At 50.7% G+C, this 20,259-nt stretch overlaps 1 protein-coding gene across 1 annotated transcript in view; it reads left to right on the top strand.

The window, feature by feature from the left end:
- Positions 1-18,844, top strand: part of FMNL2 (formin like 2) — a gene marked incomplete at its 5' end in the record, with an annotated part of 71,533 nt that extends 52,689 nt beyond the window's left edge. The window contains 14 exons of the mRNA XM_082311736.1: positions 384-485; positions 1,478-1,793; positions 2,248-2,451; positions 6,024-6,148; positions 6,780-6,982; positions 8,114-8,348; positions 9,055-9,123; positions 9,294-9,374; positions 9,749-9,878; positions 10,048-10,211; positions 10,473-10,574; positions 11,063-11,161; positions 12,052-12,175; positions 16,877-18,844. Of these exons, the coding sequence (XP_082167862.1) occupies positions 384-485; positions 1,478-1,793; positions 2,248-2,451; positions 6,024-6,148; positions 6,780-6,982; positions 8,114-8,348; positions 9,055-9,123; positions 9,294-9,374; positions 9,749-9,878; positions 10,048-10,211; positions 10,473-10,574; positions 11,063-11,161; positions 12,052-12,175; positions 16,877-16,986 (2,064 nt within the window). The 3' untranslated portion in view covers positions 16,987-18,844. The remainder of the gene's footprint in view (positions 1-383; positions 486-1,477; positions 1,794-2,247; positions 2,452-6,023; positions 6,149-6,779; positions 6,983-8,113; positions 8,349-9,054; positions 9,124-9,293; positions 9,375-9,748; positions 9,879-10,047; positions 10,212-10,472; positions 10,575-11,062; positions 11,162-12,051; positions 12,176-16,876) is intronic.
- Positions 18,845-20,259: the final 1,415 nt, after the last annotated feature.

A 20,259-nucleotide genomic window follows, 5' to 3' on the forward strand; every position in this document is an offset into this window, starting at 1 on the left:
AGCATCTATTTGTTTTGCAACAGTGCCACTGTGGTGTTCTGTGGGGTTTTGGGGTTTCGGATCAGACTTAGTGTGTATGAAAATAATTGCATTTTCAGTACTTTATTGTAGAGTAGGCTTTCTTACCTGGACAGGTTCATAGCCAGGTTCCCTGCTGGTCATAGCTGAGGGGTAACATTCATCATCAGAGGAACCTTCACCGGGGCACTTAGCGTGCCCCGATCGCATGCAGGAACCCTCTCTCTTTCCAAAGAAAGACTTCAGGGTTTGGTAGAAAATCGATAATGTACGACGTACCACTGCTCCGGCAAGCGTTCCTGACATTTTGTTTGAGAAAACTACTGTTAGCCACTTATATGATCTACTTCTCTTTTGAATGATAGTTATCTGAAAAACTCCAAGATACGGAGAACGAAGCCATGGCAAAGATTGTGGAACTGGAAAAACAACTTATGCAAAGGAACAAAGAACTGGATGTGATTCGGGTAGGTGCGAGGGGAGAGCTCTGGCTGGGTGCCACGCTGCAGGGTAGCGATCTCCTGTGCGCTGTGTGTTTGGGAGGTAACGACCCTTTTAATGGGCCAGGTGACTTCTGTTAGCTTCCTCATTTTGAACCTAGGACAGATTTCAAGTAGAATTATTCGTGTGCGCACTCAAAGGTGGACATGAAACTCTTTGAATGCGCCAGCAGATCGGTGAATGAGGCAGGTACCTCTTGTCACTCAGGTCTGTAGCATCTGTGTTGGAAGTTTTGCACGTGTGCTTGGCTACGGAGGGGCGTTGGGGGAGGACCTGGAGCCTTTCACACTTGGGCTGCACAGCAGCAGGACGGGAGCAAGTGCCCTGGGTCTGTGCTGTCAAGTGCAGCCAGCTTTCCGTGCACGATCCGGGCTCGTTACGTCTTGGTGTACAAGCTTAGTAACAAAAATTATTAGTGTAATATTAACTAACTTCAGCCTAAATGTCGTCCCAAAGTGTGGTGCTTCTAGGGTTCCTTCGGAGGGTCTGCCCTGGGTGCTTGCAGGTACAATCTCCCCTCCAGATCAGGAGCTCTGTTCCTGCTTCCCTTTACGGGCCAACATCTGCACATAGGTAGAGCAACCAGCAAGGCATCAGATAGTCTCTGTTAAAGTCAAAATCGAGGTAGGACACCTACGCTATATGGTTAAGACTAGCAGCATAAGAAATGGGAGACATCATGAAAAGGTGATGATGAGAAATTCTGTACTCCCAGGTGTTGGTGCCCACAGGTGAGATTTCTCCCAGGACGCAGTACTGCGCACAGCCTCGCTGCTAGCTTGGGAAAAACACAAAATGAATTCTTGCTCGCCAGCAAAGATGTGTGATTTGCATCGAAGCTCCTTGTACGATAGTGCCTGGTGCAGCGACCGTCCTGGGTCAGGCTCTTCTGTTTCTGGTACTGGTATTCTGTTTTGTGAGTACAAGTGCAAATTCCTTCTTTCTGCGGCATTCTCAGGAAATCTACAAAGATGCAAATACCCAGGTTCACACCTTGAGAAAAATGGTGAAAGAAAAAGAAGAAGCCATCCAGCGACAGTCCACGCTGGAGAAAAAGATCCACGAACTGGAGAAGCAGGGAACCATTAAGATCCAGAAGAAAGGTGATGGTGACATCTCTATCCTTCCTGTTGCTCTGGCCTCTGGGATGGTGCCGGCAGGGTCAGAGGCTGTGGCTGGCACATGTGTCACACCGGTCACTGGAGCTGCATCTTCAGTACCATTGCCACCACCTCCACCACCGTTACCCAGCTTAGCAGCAGCATCTGAGGCAGGTAAGAAGCATTTTGTCCCCAGGAGGTAGGCTGGCCGGGAGCTGGAGGTGCGGTTCCTCGTGCCGGGGACAGTCACAGCGGCCTTACACTGACAAAACCCCCCTCAGTTGTCATGAGCCTGCAGGTCACGGCACCTTGCAGCAGCCAAGGATGCTGAGGTCCCCCAGCTGCCTTTGCGCTCTCACTCTCTGGGTGGCTCCCGTGTTTGTCTGATCCATCTCTGAGCCCTTCAGTCAACAGAAAAAAATACTAGCTTCTTTCGTTAGGGTAGTTTCCTCCTCTCTTAATGCACTGAAGTACTTTGGTGAAGGGTCCAACCAGTGCTGGGGCCAGTATAGTGGTGGGAAGGAGATGTATAGTGGGGGACAAGGTGGATGTTGTGACTTTCTCTGTGCTGCTTATAATATTTTGATCAGTGTTCACCTTAATACCTTGTCTTTCCTTCGTTTCGTAGTACAAAACGGTCCTGTGTCGGTGCCGATGCCGCCTCCGCCACCGCCTCCACCGCCACCTCCGCCTCCGCCACCACCGCCTCCTCTCCCAGGTCCAGCTTTGGAGACGGCTCCCACGGCTCCGCTGCCCCCACCGCCCCCGCCGTCGGCACCCCCCCTGCCCGGGACGGCCTCTCCCACCGTGGTGTTCAACTCAGGGCTTGCAGGTAAAACGCCCGCGCGACTCCCCAGCATGCTGTGGCTTGCTGGCGAAGTCAGCAAAGGCAAGGTCAGGGCACGTCGGCTAGAGTGGACAGGGTATCGAGGTGGGACTTTACTACTCTTAATCACCTAAATAATACCCATTATCTCTTACTGGTATTATACTTAGAGGGGTTTATAAAAGGAAAGAGCATTTATCAACCAAACGGTTTTGGTTTGGTCTGGAAGAGAGAGCTTTTTCAGTGAAACTAAAGCTATTGCCAAAAATATTTTTCAAACGCGATCATTTTTGGCTTTAAGCAAACAAAATATGGTTTTGAAAGAAACACAAAGCTTCATGGTTTTGATTTCTTCTGAGAACTCAGTGAAGAAATCTCTGTGCAAAATATGGCAAACTTTTTGTAATTTTTTTGGAAGGAAGAAAAATTTACTGGCTGTCATTAATAATGCTTTTATGCACTCTCTGAGATATGCCAAGCAAGTAAATGCTAATTGGTATCGTACCGCTTCCCCCCAGGAAATCTCCAGAGCACGATATGAGTCCAGAAAGAGAAACTGAGGAGCTCTGATTAATAGCTTTTTTTTTTTGAAAACTGATTAAGTATTCCAGCCTTTAAAGTTTCTTCTGAAAGCGAAAAGCATCACGGAACTAGAGGGTCCCAGGGTGCATTAAAAAAAAAAAAAAGGCACAAACCCCCCCACTGCTGAGGTTACGGGCTGGTCCCTCGCCGAGGGGTTTGGCAGAGCAGGCGGGGGTCCCGCGGCGCAGAGGGCAGGGGGTGCTGGCTGTGGCCGCCGTGGTGCTCGGGGGGCTGCGGGGGCACAGGAGCTGCTGCGCGCAGCGGGGTTGTGCCGCCCGGTGCCCGGCCACCGTGCCTCAGCCCGGCATCCTCCCGGTGTCATTTGGGGTTGGGAGCAGCGGAGCAAGCCCTGCTTCTGCGTGTGGCTCCTCTGAGCCGCACCGAGGGCAGGGGCAAGCCCCGCAGCCCAGCTCCTCGCTTAGGTGCCTGGGTGAGACGCCCAAAGCCAGCTGGGATGGATATTTTGTTCTTCAGTGGGTTAGGAGAGGCAAGGAGGGTGAAAGCGCCTTTTGTTGATACGATGGCTGTGCAGAAAGGAGCGTTTCTCAGGGCAGGAAGCTTCTGGGTCAGAGGGGAGTCAGTGAAATAACAGATTTTGCTTTTCTGACTGGTACTAACATTTTTTTTCTCTGTTCTTTCTGCTTCCTTCTAAGACGGGCCAATCAAGCTCTTCTGTAGGTTGCTTTCTGCTAAGTATTTCCCCACCTCCCCACGTTTCCCTCTGTGCTGTGCCCATTTGTGTGCCCGTGGACTCGTGCGGGCGATGGGGAGGCGGCGGGGAGGGGGGAGGCTGGCGCGGGGGCTTGCTGGATGGAGCCGGAGCCGGAGCACGCAGTAGCCATGGGGATGCTGCCAACCATCGGGATTTGGCACCCGGGAGGCCCTGATTCAGCAAAGCACTTCAGCAAGTAATTAAGACGTGCGGTTTCTTTTGAGCCCTCCTCGAGCCGCGCTCTCGGCACCCGTCATGCCGAGGACAGGCTTTTCCCAGCGAGGCCGAGTGCGGAGCTGCGGCAGCTTTCGCCGGCTGCGGGTACCCTCCGCAGGGTCTGGTCCCCAGCTGTGACCGCGTCCCCGCCGCGCTGCCGGCAGCAGCACGGCTCCCGGGGATGTCACCTTGCCAGGGCTCTGTGACCGAGGAGGAAGGGAAATTTTAAGAGATGTTGATGAGCTACATCAGGAACTGGCCCACGAGGCAGTTCGCTTCCTTGCCTGTCCTGGAATAACCCAGGAGCAGTTATTAATCTATTCTAATGGATGTGCAACTGGAAAATGTTTTTTTTCATGGGTGTTTCAGATGGAAAAAGCTATTTCTTTTTTTTATTTTAGGAATTATCTTGAAGTAACCACATTAATTAAGCAGCGTAAAACTCAGTTTAGTTTAGATGAGCAGAAGTTGATCACGTGTGTTCCTGTCTTCCAGTTGGATGAATATAATTCTCCAAATACACAGACTTTCAAGCTGAATATTGTATATGTTTCCTGTTACTCACTTACGGTTCTTTGTTTCAAGCAAATACTCTTGCCAGTAATTTATTCTTTGTGATGTCCCTGCAAAATGAGCACGAGCTTGAAAGGGACATGGACACACAACTCTGCTCCTGTTGTAAAAGCGGAATGACAAAGCGAGAGAGATGTTTTCAGCATTGACCCAGCTCCGGCGCCCAAGAGGCCTGTCCCCTGAAATAGGTCCTCTCTGTCCTGGCAAAAACATACATACAGAGTTGTTAGGGGAAAGTAAAGTAATTATTTGCTCAAGTGCTTTGCAACCTGGGAGCCTGGCCATCTTCTGAAACCGAGGGGAAAAAATGTAGCATCTCTACAGAGCATCGAATATTTGGGAAGATTGCTCCTGCTGCAAATGCGGGGTAGGCAGGAGTCAGGGGCAAACACCGGACTGAACGAACACAGACGTGGTCCGTCCCCGGCGGGGGAGCGGGGTGTCCCCTGCACGCCTCTCTGCCGCTGCCCGCCGCGGCGGGCTGGGTGGCTCTTTTATCCAGCGCTGGAGAGGAAGGACCGGGGTTTCTGCTTCGTGTTTGCAGCTTGGAAAGAAACAGATTATTTTCTAAGTAATTCGGGAGCAAAACGTTGATTGATCGCTTTAATGAACATCCTGATTTTGTAGCAACTAGCAACTTCATGTTTACATCACGATACAAAGAAATGAGAACTGAATTACAGAAATTATTCATGTACCTTCCAGGCCTGTTAGGAATAGGAATAGAAAAGTATTGTTTTCCTTGCTCCGACATGGCTTTTTTGTACTCTGTTCACAGATTAATGAGAGTAGTCAGTCTTCATTTTCATAGCTTCTCTGAGTAAGCTACTAAATCGTTTACTGGCTCTGCACAGCACAAGAAGATTAAAGCTGGTATTTCAACCACGTTAGAGCTCACGCGTGCTGCAGCCCACCCCTTTTGCTTTAAAAGACAAACCTGGCCAGCAGCAGCACTGCCCCATGGCAGCAGGCAGTGAGAGGGGTCACTCCCTGTACCAAAACCTTGGGAAAGGGTGGTTTTTTTATTTCTTGTCACTATTCTGCCTTGAGTTTTGTGACACAGATCAGCTGTGCACGGCTGTGCGTCAGCTCGCACCGGGGTGGGCTCTGCAACCAGCAGGACAGGGTTAAATTCGACCACTCTCTCCATTTTCTGTAGCATTTAAAAATAGCCTGGGCTTTTAAATCAATCCAGGCAACACGCGGTAATAAAGCAATAACACATTTCCTCTAGTGAAGTTTTCACAGCCTCTGGCGTTCAGTCCGGTTCTGCAGAGGCTGGGCCTGAGACAGCCGAGGCGCTGGGTGGGAGCCTCTCGCCGCTGTTTGCCCCTCAGGGCAGCGAGATCTGTCCAGGCTTTCCAGTGCGACCATTTGGCTCTGGCCAGTTCTTCCTCCAGTGCTGAAATGCCAACTCAAAAGCTTCAGTCTGGGCACGCGAGGTGTTTTTCAGCGGCTGGGGAATTTATCGTTTCTTCTCCTCTGCTGTCTTTAGCTGTGAAAATCAAGAAGCCGATCAAGACCAAGTTCCGCATGCCGGTGTTCAACTGGGTCGCCCTCAAACCCAACCAGATCAACGGGACGGTCTTCAACGAAATAGATGACGAAAGGATCCTGGAGGTATGAGTGTTGCTTGCTGCCTTCTGCCTCCCACTTCTGTCCATAAAACAAGCGAATATCGGTCTTTGCAGGGATAGATTGCAGCAGTTATTTTGGCAAGCAGCTCATCCAGTGGCCCCTGGTACCCAGTAGGTCAGCGTGAGTGCCTTGCTTGAGAATTAGGGATGGTGGCTGGTAGTATCGATTATAAAGGGTGCATACCTGTTGTGTGGATTTGTTTAAAACAGATCAACCAAGATGAGGAAGATGCATTTTTCCCAGCCTAAAATTGCTGGTCGGGTCTGTAGGAGTTAGGCTGGGCTGGGGGGCTGCGTGCCAGGGAACGGAGCCTAAAGCAGCACAGAGCGGAGCTGAGTACGCAGGTCTTACATGCTCCCCGTGCCCTGAAGAGGCACGTGGCTGGATGAAGCCCGAGTTCAGGAATGTTTTCCTGAACTTCTGAACGTGTATGGGGCCACTGGGGGTGGAGGCCACATTTCCTGGTCCCTGCCTCAGGAGCGCTTGTTCGTTGCATCCTGCAGGCCCTGATCGAAGTACTCTGCTGTAGTCACGGCGTCGCAGGGTTTGTACTGCAGTTCGGGCACAATATTAGGCAGCGCGGGTCTTGTAAATCCTTTTCTTTCCTTTTTAGGATTTAAATGTGGATGAATTTGAAGAAATATTCAAAACAAAAGCCCAAGGTCCAGCCATTGATCTTACTTCAAGCAAGCAAAAGATAACTCAGAAAGGATCAAACAAAGTCACGTTACTGGATGCCAACAGGGCCAAAAATCTTGCCATTACTTTAAGAAAAGCTGGAAAGACGGCAGATGAAATATGCAAAGCTATTCACGTGTAAGTAAAACCCTTGTCGGCAAAGAAATCGTGTTTAAGATTTACTGTGATTTTTGGTAAGTGGAATGGTTTTGAATTGGCAGTTGATGTAAATGTTTTTGCATCTGGAAAAAATCCAGGAGTAAGGATGGAACCACTCTGAATTCCCAGAAATCAGATTCCCTTGAGCTAAAATAAAAAACGTGCAGTTTTAAGTTGCTGTATCACTATTTAGGCTTGACAAATTAACACTTGTTTTATTAAAGAAGCTAATTCACGTATATCCGCAGTGTGCCATTGCATACTGCATCTCTCATTCTGTTTGCGTGGTACTTTCTGTTACAATGAACACCCAAAAGCCAGAGTATCGGGAAGAGGCAACTATTTCAGTTTGCTCCGTAAAGCACGAGTTCAGTCCGAGTGTGCTGGAAGGGTTTTGCGTAGAATGAGGTTGATGGAACGGCCCCAGGCAGTGCCAGACCCCAGCGTGATGCAGGTGTGCCCAAGGTGCGCCGCGCTGATACGGCCCCTTGCCTGCCGACTCCAGCAGCTCCCGGGGACGGAGCAGGGGTGTACCCGCTCCTTGGGGCTCATCCCAAATCCATCCTTGGTACTCGTGGCCATGACAAACATCTGCCATTTCTCCGTTAAGGAGTATCTTCAAAATTTGGATGCACAAGCCTTACCTTCGGGCTGGGGAGGAGGGTGACCCAAACCTGCTGCAGGTTGAGGCAGGTTCAGCAGTTGGGGTTTACAGGGCTCTGGCCCAATTAACTAAAACTGCTATTTGCTCCTCCCTGCATATCTTCTCTGATAAAAATGAGGGTTGGGGGGAATGACCGCATCTTTGAGAACAGAAACAAGGTGCCCAGCAGCACCGTTCACATCAGCACGGTAACCTTGTTCGCCTCTTCATGTGCAGAGAGCTTCACATGCAGGACCGTGCCCCCCACCCCAGCCAGGGCAGCACGAGCAGGAGTAATTCACGGCTTCTTTATGGTTTCTCACTGCTTTACTGACTCGGGCTTACGTGGAGCTGAGCAGTGTAGGAGGCAGGGCTGCCTGTGGCAGCTTTCTCCCTCCTTTTACTTTTCCATCATTTCGTGTAGAGCCTTGTCGTAACACCACTTCTTCTGGTTTGGTATCACGCAGGTTTGACCTGAAAACATTGCCGGTGGATTTTGTTGAATGCCTCATGCGGTTCCTGCCCACCGAGAATGAAGTGAAAGTGCTGCGGCTCTACGAGCGGGAAAGGAAACCCATCGAGAACCTGTCCGACGAAGACCGGTTCATGATGCAGTTCAGCAAGATTGAGAGGCTGATGCAGAAGATGACCATCATGGCGTTTATAGGCAACTTCGCAGAAAGCATCCAGATGCTGACCCCGGTGAGTGAGGGACAAGCCCTGGGGGCTCCTGGGGGCTGCGTTGGCTCCGCAGGGACCGGGCCTTCCTGGGGGTTCAGGCTCCCCTTGGGAGCTGCGCTCTGCGGTGCGGGTCAGCTTGCGGGGAGCATTGCAGCCATGCGAAGGTGGGGGCCAGTCGGTGAAGGTTATAGAGACTTTAATTTTTCTGAGGCAGAGAGGTGGTTTGAGTGTTGTGATTATCATTTCTCACGGAGACAGAGCAAGGAACAACGACACAAATGAAAAAGTGGTTTTCAAGCTGTATTTTCATGTATCAATGACTCTGATATCCCAGGTGCTGTTTGTACCCTGGACTGCTCCATACTGTCCTATTTCTCTACCCTGTAGGAGTTTAAAACCGGTTTAAATGAAAATCTAGTTGTTTGTATCATCGGGGAAAGTTATTATCAGTGCTGGTCTGTGGGCTCTCTGAAGTGTGTCCTCTTCAGCCTGACGTATCTTTCGCAGTCATAAGGATTGAAATGTAAATACACATCTGAGTGTGGTAAATCCGTGGCGCAAATGAATTGTTTGATATCCTGGTGTGTCAGGGCAGGATAACATTCATGCTAGGGCCCACGGTATGGATGAAAACCGAGGTTTTTTTTAGAATGTGAGTGTTTAGATTTTAATTTTACTCTTGGGTTGGACATGCATTAACCAAAGCTCTTCCTGTGTTTACCTGCAGCAACTTCACGCCATAATAGCTGCATCTGTGTCAATAAAGTCATCCCAAAAGCTTAAGAAAATACTGGAGGTAGGTCTGATTTTAGACACGTTCAATAGCTCCGTCACCGACGGGTGCATCCCCTTACGTGTACTGAAACTGTACGTGGATGCTGACATACCAGCTCTCCTTCCAGAGGTTTCTAAAGCAATGTGCATTTGTCCTGAAAATTCATGCTCTGCTCTGTTTCATCCTGGCAGATAATCTTGGCTCTTGGAAACTACATGAACAGCAGTAAACGAGGAGCTGTGTATGGATTTAAGCTACAGAGTTTGGACCTGGTAAGTCAAGCAGAGGTGCCTCGTGGGGCGCAGGTGGGACCGCATTTCACATACACGGCGGGTGGCTGCTGGGGCACCCGGTCGGTGCTTCCCAGCCGGTGAAGGCAGGGCGGCAGCGGGGAAGGCGCTCCCTGCCAGGCGGCGTGAGTTTGCTTTGCTTATTGTTGTTTTGGGGGGGCACTTAGGAGAAGGCACGTGTCCTCAGAGGCTCCGCAGACCACAGCTTGAAAACCACCTGCTAAACACTTAAATGAGCTTTTACAGCCATCCCTATCAGATGGAGAGCCACCAGGGAGAGGCGAGCACCGGTTGAGTCACTTTGCTTGGGGCCTGCTGCACCTCCACCCAGCAACCTCTTTGCCTTCTCTCCCCAGCTCCTAGAAACAAAGTCAACAGACCGAAAGCAGACCCTGCTGCACTATATTTCTAATGTGGTCAAGGAGAAGTACCAACACGTCTCCCTCTTTTACAACGAACTTCATTACGTGGAGAAGGCTGCTGCAGGTACTGTCTCCCTCCTGTGCCTGGCCAGTGGTGGTGGCACGTGTGCCACCCGAGGGACTTCACGGCACACCGCACATGGGCTGTGGGGGCATTTCTTGGTGGGGAATTGTTCAAGCTGTGGGTTTGTGTGCTTGCGGACCAGGAGCAATGCAGCGTTTTTATTTCCTAGTGTCTCTTGAAAACGTCCTCTTGGATGTGAAGGAGCTGCAGAGGGGTCTGGATCTGACGAAGCGCGAGTACACCATGCATGACCACAACACGATGCTGAAGGAGTTCATTCAGAGCAACGAAGGGAAGCTAAAGAAACTGCAGGATGACGCCAAAATAGCCCAGGTATTTCTTTATTCTTGGGGTTTGGTGAGGGGGTGAATAGCAGCATGTCACTGCAAAGGATGTGCTTTTATAGACGCAGCAGGGAGGAGAAGGTGCAGCAATGTTGTGGATTTGTTCCCGAGTCCACGTGCTAGATGTAGACGTGGTGGTCTGAGCCAAGGGTTTCTAGAGGAAATCTAGACCCTTTACACTGAATACTGGAGTTATGGATGGTGACTTTATCTTGAAATAAGTGCAATGCAGTAAATCTGCTTTTTGTAGGATGCCTTTGATGATGCTGTGAAGTACTTTGGGGAGAATCCCAAGACGACACCCCCCTCGGTCTTTTTCCCAGTGTTTGTCCGGTTTGTGAAGGCCTACAAGGTAAACAGGAGCATCCTCCTCTTCTCTTCTGTCCCTCTGAGCCCGATTCGGGGGGCCCAACCGAACAGCTCGTGGCTCCCTCTAGCTCTGACGCAACGTGAGCCATCCCCGACAGCACGGCAGCGCCAGCTCGGGGCAGCGCAAATAGTTGTTTTGGGATTATTTTCAGGGCTGAAAGACAACACGGCTATCTGAGACGCTGGAGGAATCTTCAGAAATGTCATGTCTGGGCGGCTGCAGCTTGCACCTTTAACCCTGAATACACGTCTTTTGGGACTGGGAGAGGATGGGATGGTTTGTGCGACCTAGGGAAGGTCTCTCCCAGCCCACTTTTTTCCGACTGTGTTCAGAGGCAGCTAAATTGCTCCACCTGAGCTTGCTTCCTTGGAAAGCCCCACGGTAGCAAGTGATCGTGTTCCTCATTTGTAATATTTAGGTTCCCTCCAGCAACTGGAAGCTCTAACCTGTGCTTTTTTTGTGATAAATAGCAAGCAGAAGAAGAGAATGAGTTGAGAAAAAAGCAGGAACAGGCCTTAATGGAAAAACTTATGGAGCAAGAAGCATTGATGGAGCAACAGGACCAAAAGGTATGAAACAGATATCTCTTACAGGCAGGAGCCCTCATGTTCATGTGTTTTTCCTGGTAGTTCAGAAACCTCAGCTCTGTATAAGAACTTCAGTTGTCCAACTTACAGTTGCCTCTAAATAGGGTCACTGGAAGTTCTCTCCTTACGGGGAGGGAAACAAAACAAGCTAAGAGAATACAAGTGTATGGTTCTGTCACTTTGAAGTCTGTAAAATTAAGAAGAACTGAAGAGAGAAGTCATCTCGTCCACATTGCCGTTAGCTAAACTTTGTTCTGCTCTGGCCTTGATTCTGTTAAAACCTCACTGGTGCCCAGCGTGCAGAGCCTCCCGTCGCGTACAGGGACAGGGAGCGATCACCCGGATCCTCCCCCGTCAGAGCATGGCAGCAGGCCCCGGCCTCACATTACCGTTTTATAGGAATTTTCCTGAGGTGTTTCTTTTTTTTTTCCTGAGGTAACACTTTAGATTGGCTGGAGAAAGCTTCCCATGGCTCTCAAACAGCCACTTTGTCGGCTGGTGCTGCTTCCCACAGCAGTGGGTGGGATCTTTAGTCCCAGCCAAGCTTTTTCCCGCGGAAGGAAAGCCTGTTCGCCCTGTTCCCCTGATGCTTTTCAGAGGTGAGAGCTTGGAGCTCCACTTCCAAGTGATGAGAAGGCTTGGAAGTAGATTACAAATGTAAGAAAGAAAAGCAGCTTGGCAGCCAGGTTAACTTGTGACTCTGCCTGTCCTCTCCATGGGCCGTGAGCTAACCGCACGCGTGTGTTCTCCCAGTCTTGCAGAACTGGGCAGAAAAGTGGCAATTACTGCTTGCCGATTGCTTCGCGTTCGGGAAGAGAGAAGCAGGGTCGCTGGAGGTCGGTCCTTACAAGTCCTCTCTTCTTTGCTTTCAGTCTCCTTCACATAAAACGAAGAGACAGCAGCAAGAGCTGATTGCAGAGCTCAGACGGCGGCAAGTCAAGGATAACAGGCATGTGTACGAAGGGAAGGACGGTGCTATTGAAGATATTATAACAGGTAAACACCTTTTGTTCCGTAATCTCAGAGGCCCTTTCACAAAGGATGAAAATGTGTATCTGCCTAGTAGCTATTGTAAGTGCTTCGTGTACTTCTTAAAAAAGCGTTACTGGAGCACAGCTTAGGGCACCGTTTACGGGATGTGAATCAGGTATAGAAACCTTTGCCAGCGGTACGGAACAAGGCCCCGTAGCCTGCCTTGGCGTGGCCGCTGCCAGTGCTGGGCGCGCGGGCCTCGGGGACGCGCTCCGGTTTAGTTCTTCTCTTTCAGCATGTGGGGACGTACTCGGTCTCTGATCTTTAGAGTAGCCAGTGCAGTGCCTCATCTCAGCAGATGCTCCGGTGGGGATGTGCATGCTGTGCAGACCTTTCCCAGAAACCTTTTTTCCCCCATAAATGGAATGAACGACGGATGTTTAACATTATTAAGAGCCTACATTTTCATTAAAATGTACTAACAGTAATTGCACCACATTATTGCACAGTTAGAGCAAATCATTTAGTCAAACCTGAATGATTTATGACCCTAAACTGCTTCTAGTTTTACTGCTTCTCAGTTTGGTAGGCAAAGTCTGCACTGACCCAGCCTAGGGAGAGGGACGGCGAGGGGCAGAACCCGCTGCCGTAGCCAGAGACGGTCAGGACTTTGGTGCAAATATTTGCTGATAAAAAGAGCTGCCTTCTAAATTGCATTTTGCTCAGGAGTCAAACAATTTTTAATCTGTACAGCTGCTCTGATTGCAGTACTTTGATTTTACTGCACGTTCTTCACCCGTGGTGTGAAAGGAACACGATTTTAACCCTTCGGTAGCTTTACAGTACTTGGCTTCCATTGCACAGAAGTGCAAAAAAGAGGTCTTTGGGCAGGATTTCCTTGGCTACTGCTCCTGAATGTTTTTCACATGAGTTTCTCCTGCAGGAGGGGAGGAGAGCTGTTTTACCGCTCGCTAAGGAAAGCCAGGGAATTTTTGCCCGATGAGATGACAGGGCTGAAATGCTTGAAGCTTTCACAACTCCTTTTAACCTTGATTAATAGCTTCCTAAGATAATATTCTTTATTTAAAGGGCAGAGTCGTTATAATATCTAATCTGTTACTGCTTCTGCAACTCCTGCAGACTCCTGGAAGCTTGTTTAATTGGTAAAGTGGTTCTCCTGCTCTGTGGGAGAAACAGATTGTGTGGCAGAAGACCATCCACATGCAAAAGGCAGTTCAGTGGAGCGAGTGCCAGCCTCAAATTAAATATTTCCTATGGGCTTGTGCCTCGGATTTCCCAGGACGGGCCTGTCTCTGAGGGCCTCAAGCCATGTAATAACGAAGGTTAGGCACAGAAAGTCAGGCAGGACCAAGGTCACTTGAATACGGCCCATGAGGTCTCTGTCAATGGTATGGAAATGGTTGAAAGTGTCGTTTTAAATTGGATAGTGCCTGATCAGATGCACAGAAAAGCCCTGCTGATCCGGAGCAGAGCCCTGTCTGATAACACACCCTTTTCTGGAGCACGGTTAGCAATAGCCTCTCAAAACGGTTGAAAAACGATGTCACGTAAGAACTGCTTCTTCAAAGACTTACAACTGCCTTGCTGCCAAAGCCCACTGAAGCGCAGCGATTAGACAGCTGGTTGGAACGTGTCCGACCGTCCCTGGGTGTCCGTAACCGAGCACTAACACTGTACTAATGCGATAGATCCGCTTCTCACGGCTCTGTTTGTCTGTTTGGCTGTTATTCCCATGCAGTGCTGAAGACTGTGCCCTTTACCGCTCGAACCGCCAAGCGGGGCTCTCGGTTTTTCTGCGAACCTGTTCTCACTGAGGAATTCCATTACTAAACTATTCCTCTTTCACATCTGATGCTCTTAGAAAAAAGAAAGGTTGCTGTAGATTTTTGACACTTCTCCATTTGTACGGATCTCAGCCAGGATCATGTGAATGTTGAGTGTATAGTAATGTCCAGCGTCCACCGAAGTTGTATTTATGTCACCTCTGTTGCATGTTCTTGTGTTTCGGTAACTTCTTATTCCATCCCATCGACTTTGCGCTTGATGCTTTTGGCCATCCTTGCGTTTCAAAGGCATCTCTCACCCGCACGACAAATGCCATAGAACAGCAAGTGGTGGAAGTCGCGGTAGATTCGGTGCGGGTTTCCTACGGTCCGCAAGGCTTAGGAGATCAAACGCGGCCAAAAAGTGACAGCTCACTTGGCTTTTCTATGGCATCTCTTCTGGCCTACAGACCTTCCTCTGTACGCCAGTCTACCTTTGTAAAATGCATGTAATACGTCAGCTGTATGCCAAAGCAAAATTACGGGCTGCATGACCTGAGCGGGACTTTCCTGGGGTTTGCTTTCGGGCTTGGAAGGGTTGTCTGTAATAACGTACGTCCTCTGCGAGGAGTGGTGTGGTTTAGACGCTTTAACCAGCACCTGCATGTTTGTCTGCATGTGAGATACGGGATGAAATGAACAGCATAAAATCTTTTCTCATTCGGTCACATCCATATTTAACTTTTTTCAGTTCCATGCCAACTTCATCTAAATAAAATCAGAGGTGTTTACTGAGCGCGAACCAGTTCCAGTTCGCTGGGACCCCGTGCCGTGCTGGGGCCGGGCTCGGTAGCGGCAGCGGTGCCCGAACCGGGGGGGTGGGAAGGAGCAGGGCTGGGGAAAGGCGCCGTTATTTGCCAGAACCGCAGAAACGGTGACGATGAAAAGCTTGGCATGGAACTGAGCGATTTACATCGTGTGGTGTAAAGCGTGAGGAGGGTGTGTTTAACCCCGCATGTCTGTTAACACTGTTGTCTTGAATTAAGGACTCGGCGGCTTAAGAAGACAACAGTGTTTCACTTTTGCGATATGTATTTTTATGAATGCTTCTAATAAAATTGCGAACTATAATCAGCTCAACGGTCATTTGCTCTGTCGAGTTAATTGCTGTATTATCTTCCTGGAGCCAATCTTCAAAGCAGCTTGGAATTTGGTTAGCGAGGGGCGAGGGTGGCCCTCCTCTCCTCTCCTGTCCTCTCCTCTCCTCTCCTCTCGGTGTCTAACCTCCTCCCGTAGCCTCGCCCTCACCCCCTCTTGCTCTGTTGGCGAACGTGCCTGGGAGTTTTGAACGCTGAATTGACTTGCTCTTCATTTTCCATCCCATTTTTTACTTAACCATCATTTTGTGTTTTGTTTTGTTCTGTTTTTTTTTTTCTGTTTAGCCCTAAAGAAGAATAATATCACTAAATTTCCAAATGTTCACTCGAGGGTAAGGATTTCTTCTAGCACACCGGTGGTGGAGGATACACAGAGCTGGCAAGCATCACTTTTTACTTAGCTTCCTCCTCTCTCTGTATGCCAGGCAGCCTGTGGGTAGATGTGGCTAATACTGGTGAGAGCCTCGGGCCAGTGGAGACTGAGACCCTTTATTGCCCCCCGTGGCGCAGGGGATCCACAGGGCTGGTGACCGTCTTCAGACTCGCTCCGTTTTGGCCCGTTCTCTTCCAAGTTTCGCCCCAGATAGCAGCCTTGTCCCCAGGTTGTTTCAGCCCCGTAGTTCCCTGGTTGTTCTGCTGCTCCATCTCGGCCCCGCTACGGCCACCGAAGGGGACGGGAGAGATGGACAACCAGCAGCTCCCAGCGTGGAGGTGGGAGAGGGCGGCCTCGAGCAAAGGCACCTTCTGCTGGGGTACACCGAGAGCTGGCAAGTTTGGGGGTTGTATTTAAACCAAGAGAGAAGTCACCCAGGAAATTTGAGGGAGGGTTTGCAAATTTGTTTTCCAGGAGAGAAATACTTAAACTGGAATTAAGTCTTCAGGTGTACCAAGCGTGCTCGTTATATCGTAGCCGCACACGTAACCCATGTAACAGCACATGTAACACGTGTAACAGCACATGTAACACCAGCTTTCATCAACATGTCCATCTCCAGCTTTCTCCGCTGTTGGATCCATCGCATGCTCAGTATCCCCTCCTCTTCCCTCCAGAGCTCTCCCCTCCCCAGCAGCAGCAGCAGGAGCAGGGTTGGCCGGGCCGGGCTTCGCTGCCGGCGAGGAGGAGGAGGGAGGGGGCGGCCGCCCCGCTGCCTTCAGCTAACGAAGCATCTCTGCAGCCGGGCGAGATGGTGGCAGTGGGGCAGGGCGGCAGCCAGAGCTTTGCCAGCCGGCTGCAGCGTCCCAGCTGCTTTTTCGCAGGGCACCCTCTTTTAAATAAGCGGGTACGTAGGGAGCATAGGCCCCCCTTGGTGGCTGAAGGCTTGCCCCGTTGTACCCTGGGGCACACGTCTCCCGCGAGCTTCACCCCGCTTTAGAAACTCCTTCAGCTCGCGGTAGGGTTTGAGAGGCTGCGCGAAGGACCAAGGCGTACGTAAGCAGACTGATTGCAGTCGACGTTGCCTTCCTTACCGACGTTAACGAACGGGAGCAGCCCGTGGGCGGGGAGACGTTCACGCTGCCTTGGCGGCACAACTCCATTTAGTTTCACCAGCATTTTCAGCGCGTTTCACCAGTATTACCTGCTGCTTGGGTGCGTAGTAAAAGGGCACGTCGGTATTTGCTCACTTCTGCTCTCCTTGGGCTGAAGTCCCTTCTCCTGTCCCTACACAAGCTGCTTTGATTGGCTTCCAGCAGGACTTTTCCTTGTCTAGACTGCGTGTGCGTGCGTGCGTGTGTGCTCGTGGGCGAGCCGTGCGTCTTTACGAACGCCGCTTTCCTCTCCGCAGATCTTAGAAACCAGCCGTACCGACGGGCCGACGCGGTGAGGAGAAGCGTCCGGCGGCGCTTCGATGATCAGAACTTGCGCTCTGCAAACGGTGCTGAAATAACGATGTGAGCGGGAGGCCTGCAGGTGCCGAGGAAAGGGGGTGCTTGAGCGATGCCTTGTCCCTGGGAACTCTCTGTTCTGCCACTCATTTACAGCCTTGGGAACAGTAAACTTGACCTTCTAAAGGGCTCAAAGACCTAGAACATGCATAGGAACGTCAGCGATGGGCTCTCCACTCAACCGTAGCTAACAAGTGCCTAAAATTGAAGTACCTGCTCAAATTAATCAAAGCAATAGGACTTGATTTGATTGGGTATCTTTTTACACCAATACATTATTCAGTATTTTTAACCAAAATGTAAAATACGTGTTGTTTTCTTGGGTGTTTAGTTTCGTTTGATTATATAAAAGTTTAGTGACTGGTCTCCTGCGGACCTGACCCGCATCCCCACTGGTTGTAAACAGGTAATACTTGGCCGTGCTCTGCTTTTAAATGCGTTCCTCTGCTGTCGGCCGAGGGCTTAACCTTGCCTTCAGCTGCACTTACGGCTTTTGTTTTGTTTTGTTAAAAAGGAAGACATTGAAGGGCTTTCTCTCTCTGTAACACGGAAATAATCCGAGAGGAGACCCGTACCTTTCCCCCCGCACACAGGCTCCGCACCACGGTAGCTGGGACGCGGCGCCACGTCCGTCAGCGGTCCCACGACGTTTAGCGCCCGATCCCGCGGCTCCCGGCGGCGGCGACGGCCGCGGTGCGCAACGCGGGGCTGAGGCACGGGGCGCCGGGGGCAACCGCGCTGCGAGTCACGGCACGAGAAGGGTGGCCAAGGCACGTCGATGTCCTTCAGCTTCGGCGTAACGGTGTATTTATTCATTAGCACTAAGGTATTAACATCTCAATAATCAGTATTAGGGTTCAGTTACTCGCGCAGAGAATCCTCCCGTGCCCTGCTCCGTGGGGCTCCTGCCCCGCTCCGACTCCAAGGCCCTCGGACAATCCATTCGGGTTCCCTGCTGAGGAGCGTTGGGGCAGCGAAGGGAAGCCCAGCCTAAAAACCCCGGTAGGTTACAGGTGATACGTGACATCTGTAGAGCTTAACAAGGGAGAGGCGACGTGCGTCGGCCCCCCGGGCCGCCAGCGCGCACCAGCGTCCCGCGGCAGCAGGACGAAGCCGCGTTCGTGCCGGCAGGGTACGCGAGCTTCTCCGAGGTGAAGAACTGGACTGCAGAGAAATCTGTACTTGCCGAGATGCGTTTTGCTTACAGCTTACCTTGCCTGGTCTCACTGCATCAATATGTTAATTGTAAAATTTACTGTATAGTATTTAACCACTGAATTTCTTTTTCTTTTATGTTGTGCTTATGTGAACCACTGGTGAAGGTCCCGTTTGTTTGGTTTTTTTCTTGGATCATGTGTAGTTATATGATAATCTGTTTTTAAATGTACAGATATTTTGCTACAAAATCGGTGCAGTTTTTTATGGTTTTTACACTTCTCTTTTATTCCCACCTTAGCCTCTGGGTAATATTGTAAATATTGTTTAAAAAAAAAAAAAAAAAAAGCATCGGCCTGTGCTATACAATCTGAATGTTATTTTAACTTATAGTTTTTGGTTTTATATTTAACTAAACGGACAGTGTGGGGCTCAGCGTTACCGCATCGACCGACTGTAAACCCCGCCGCCCTCCTGCCCGTGCAGCCGCGCGCTTGCGCGCCGCCGAGAAGGAGCCACCCCGCCGCCGAGGGCGCCGGGGCCTCCCGCCCCGCCTGAGAAAACCGGCCGATGAACGGCACAGATCGTCAGGCAAATGGCTAAAAGCGCGAGCCCTCACACTGTTAAGCTCAAAGGTATTTTTTTAATTGAAGACAAAAATGATCCTACAACTAGAATATAATGCTGGCATGTTCTCTTTAATATTTTTCTGGTAATAGACCTGCTTCTTAGCAATATTAGAAGTGTTTTATAAAAGCAGTTCATGTTACTTTCCTGGTCTGTTCCTGGCATAAGATCAAATAAACTATTTACCCTACTACCCAGGAAGCCGCAGGGGCTTTTTTGGGGCACTTTTCTGGTTTTTCCCCACAAATGATGACATTTTGCAGGTGAACACCTGGAGCTTCCAGCAGGGGCAGAGCGAAAGCCCGGGCGCTGCTTTGGGGCTTTTTTTTTATTGTTTCTTTTTCTTTAAAGCATTCAGTGTTTGCGTTTGCACACCCCACCACGCACCGGCTGTAACTGCACCCTGCTGCTTTTTTTTTTTCCCCCCTCCTTTTTTTTCCCCTCCCTTTTTTTTTTCTTTTTTTGGGGTGGGCGCCCGCCCGCTGCTGCCCGCGGCCCAGGCGCAGCCCTGCTGCCAGAGCGCGGTCCCAGGCCCTGCATTTGCCGCACGCAGCCACGGCATCGCCGGGCCGGCAAGAGGCCGAGGGGACAAATTCGGGATCGCCGTTCCCGCGGTGGGCGCAGGAATACCGGCCCGCCGGGCCAGGAGCGGTGGGCCCATAAACACACAAACAGCGCAAGTGTTTAGGACTCTTGGGAACACCTTCGTGCTTTCACCAAAATTCAGATTTAAGCTGTAGAGGGGTTTAACAAACAGCCCGAAGGCAGCGGGGCGGGGGAGCTGCGGGGTGGGACAGCGAGCTGCCCCGGGGCCGCGCAGAACGGGGCGACCCGCGTGCGAGCCGAGCCCAGCGCTGCGACAGACGATACCGCGGCCGCGTCGAACCAACTGATCCTGCTAAAAATCCTTCCCGGTTCGAGGCAGAAAGGTGGAGTTTGAGCTCAGCGCTTCGTTGTGCTGGCCGCCAGCAACCAACCAAAAAAACCCCCAAAAAGCCTGACCTCCCTTCCCTAAAAGCTAAATTACGCCTTGCCGGGATTGTTTTGCAAGCAGGCTCCTTTTAAGGTGCATTTCTTTTGCAAGATCTAACGAAGACATTAAAAAAAAAAAAACAACAACAAAACCAACATTAGAATAATTTACATTTACTGTTTTTTTATTTTTAATGGAAAAATAAAGGCAAACCTTTTAGAAGTGGTATTTACTTAGAAACACTTTCTCCTTATGCAAACGCAAGGCAATAACAAAGGATGGTACAGCCCTTCTAGCGCGTTTGCAAACGGTTGGCTGCCACCCCGCGCCCCGCTCCGCACCGGTGCGAGGACGGGGAAGGCGCCGGACGCCCCGCTGCCGCCGGCCCCGCGGCCGGCGCTTCCCGCTACGCTGCCTGCGCGGAGCCGGGGAGGGGAATTTCAGGGGCAGCAACCGCGCAGCTACAGCCGGGGCGGCTGAAAGGGTCCGGGGGCAGCAGCGCTGCCCGCACCGTGCCCCCGCGCCCGG

Source organism: Platalea leucorodia, assembly GCF_965183815.1.
Source record: "Platalea leucorodia genome assembly, chromosome: 5".
Classification (NCBI taxonomy): domain Eukaryota; kingdom Metazoa; phylum Chordata; class Aves; order Pelecaniformes; family Threskiornithidae; genus Platalea; species Platalea leucorodia.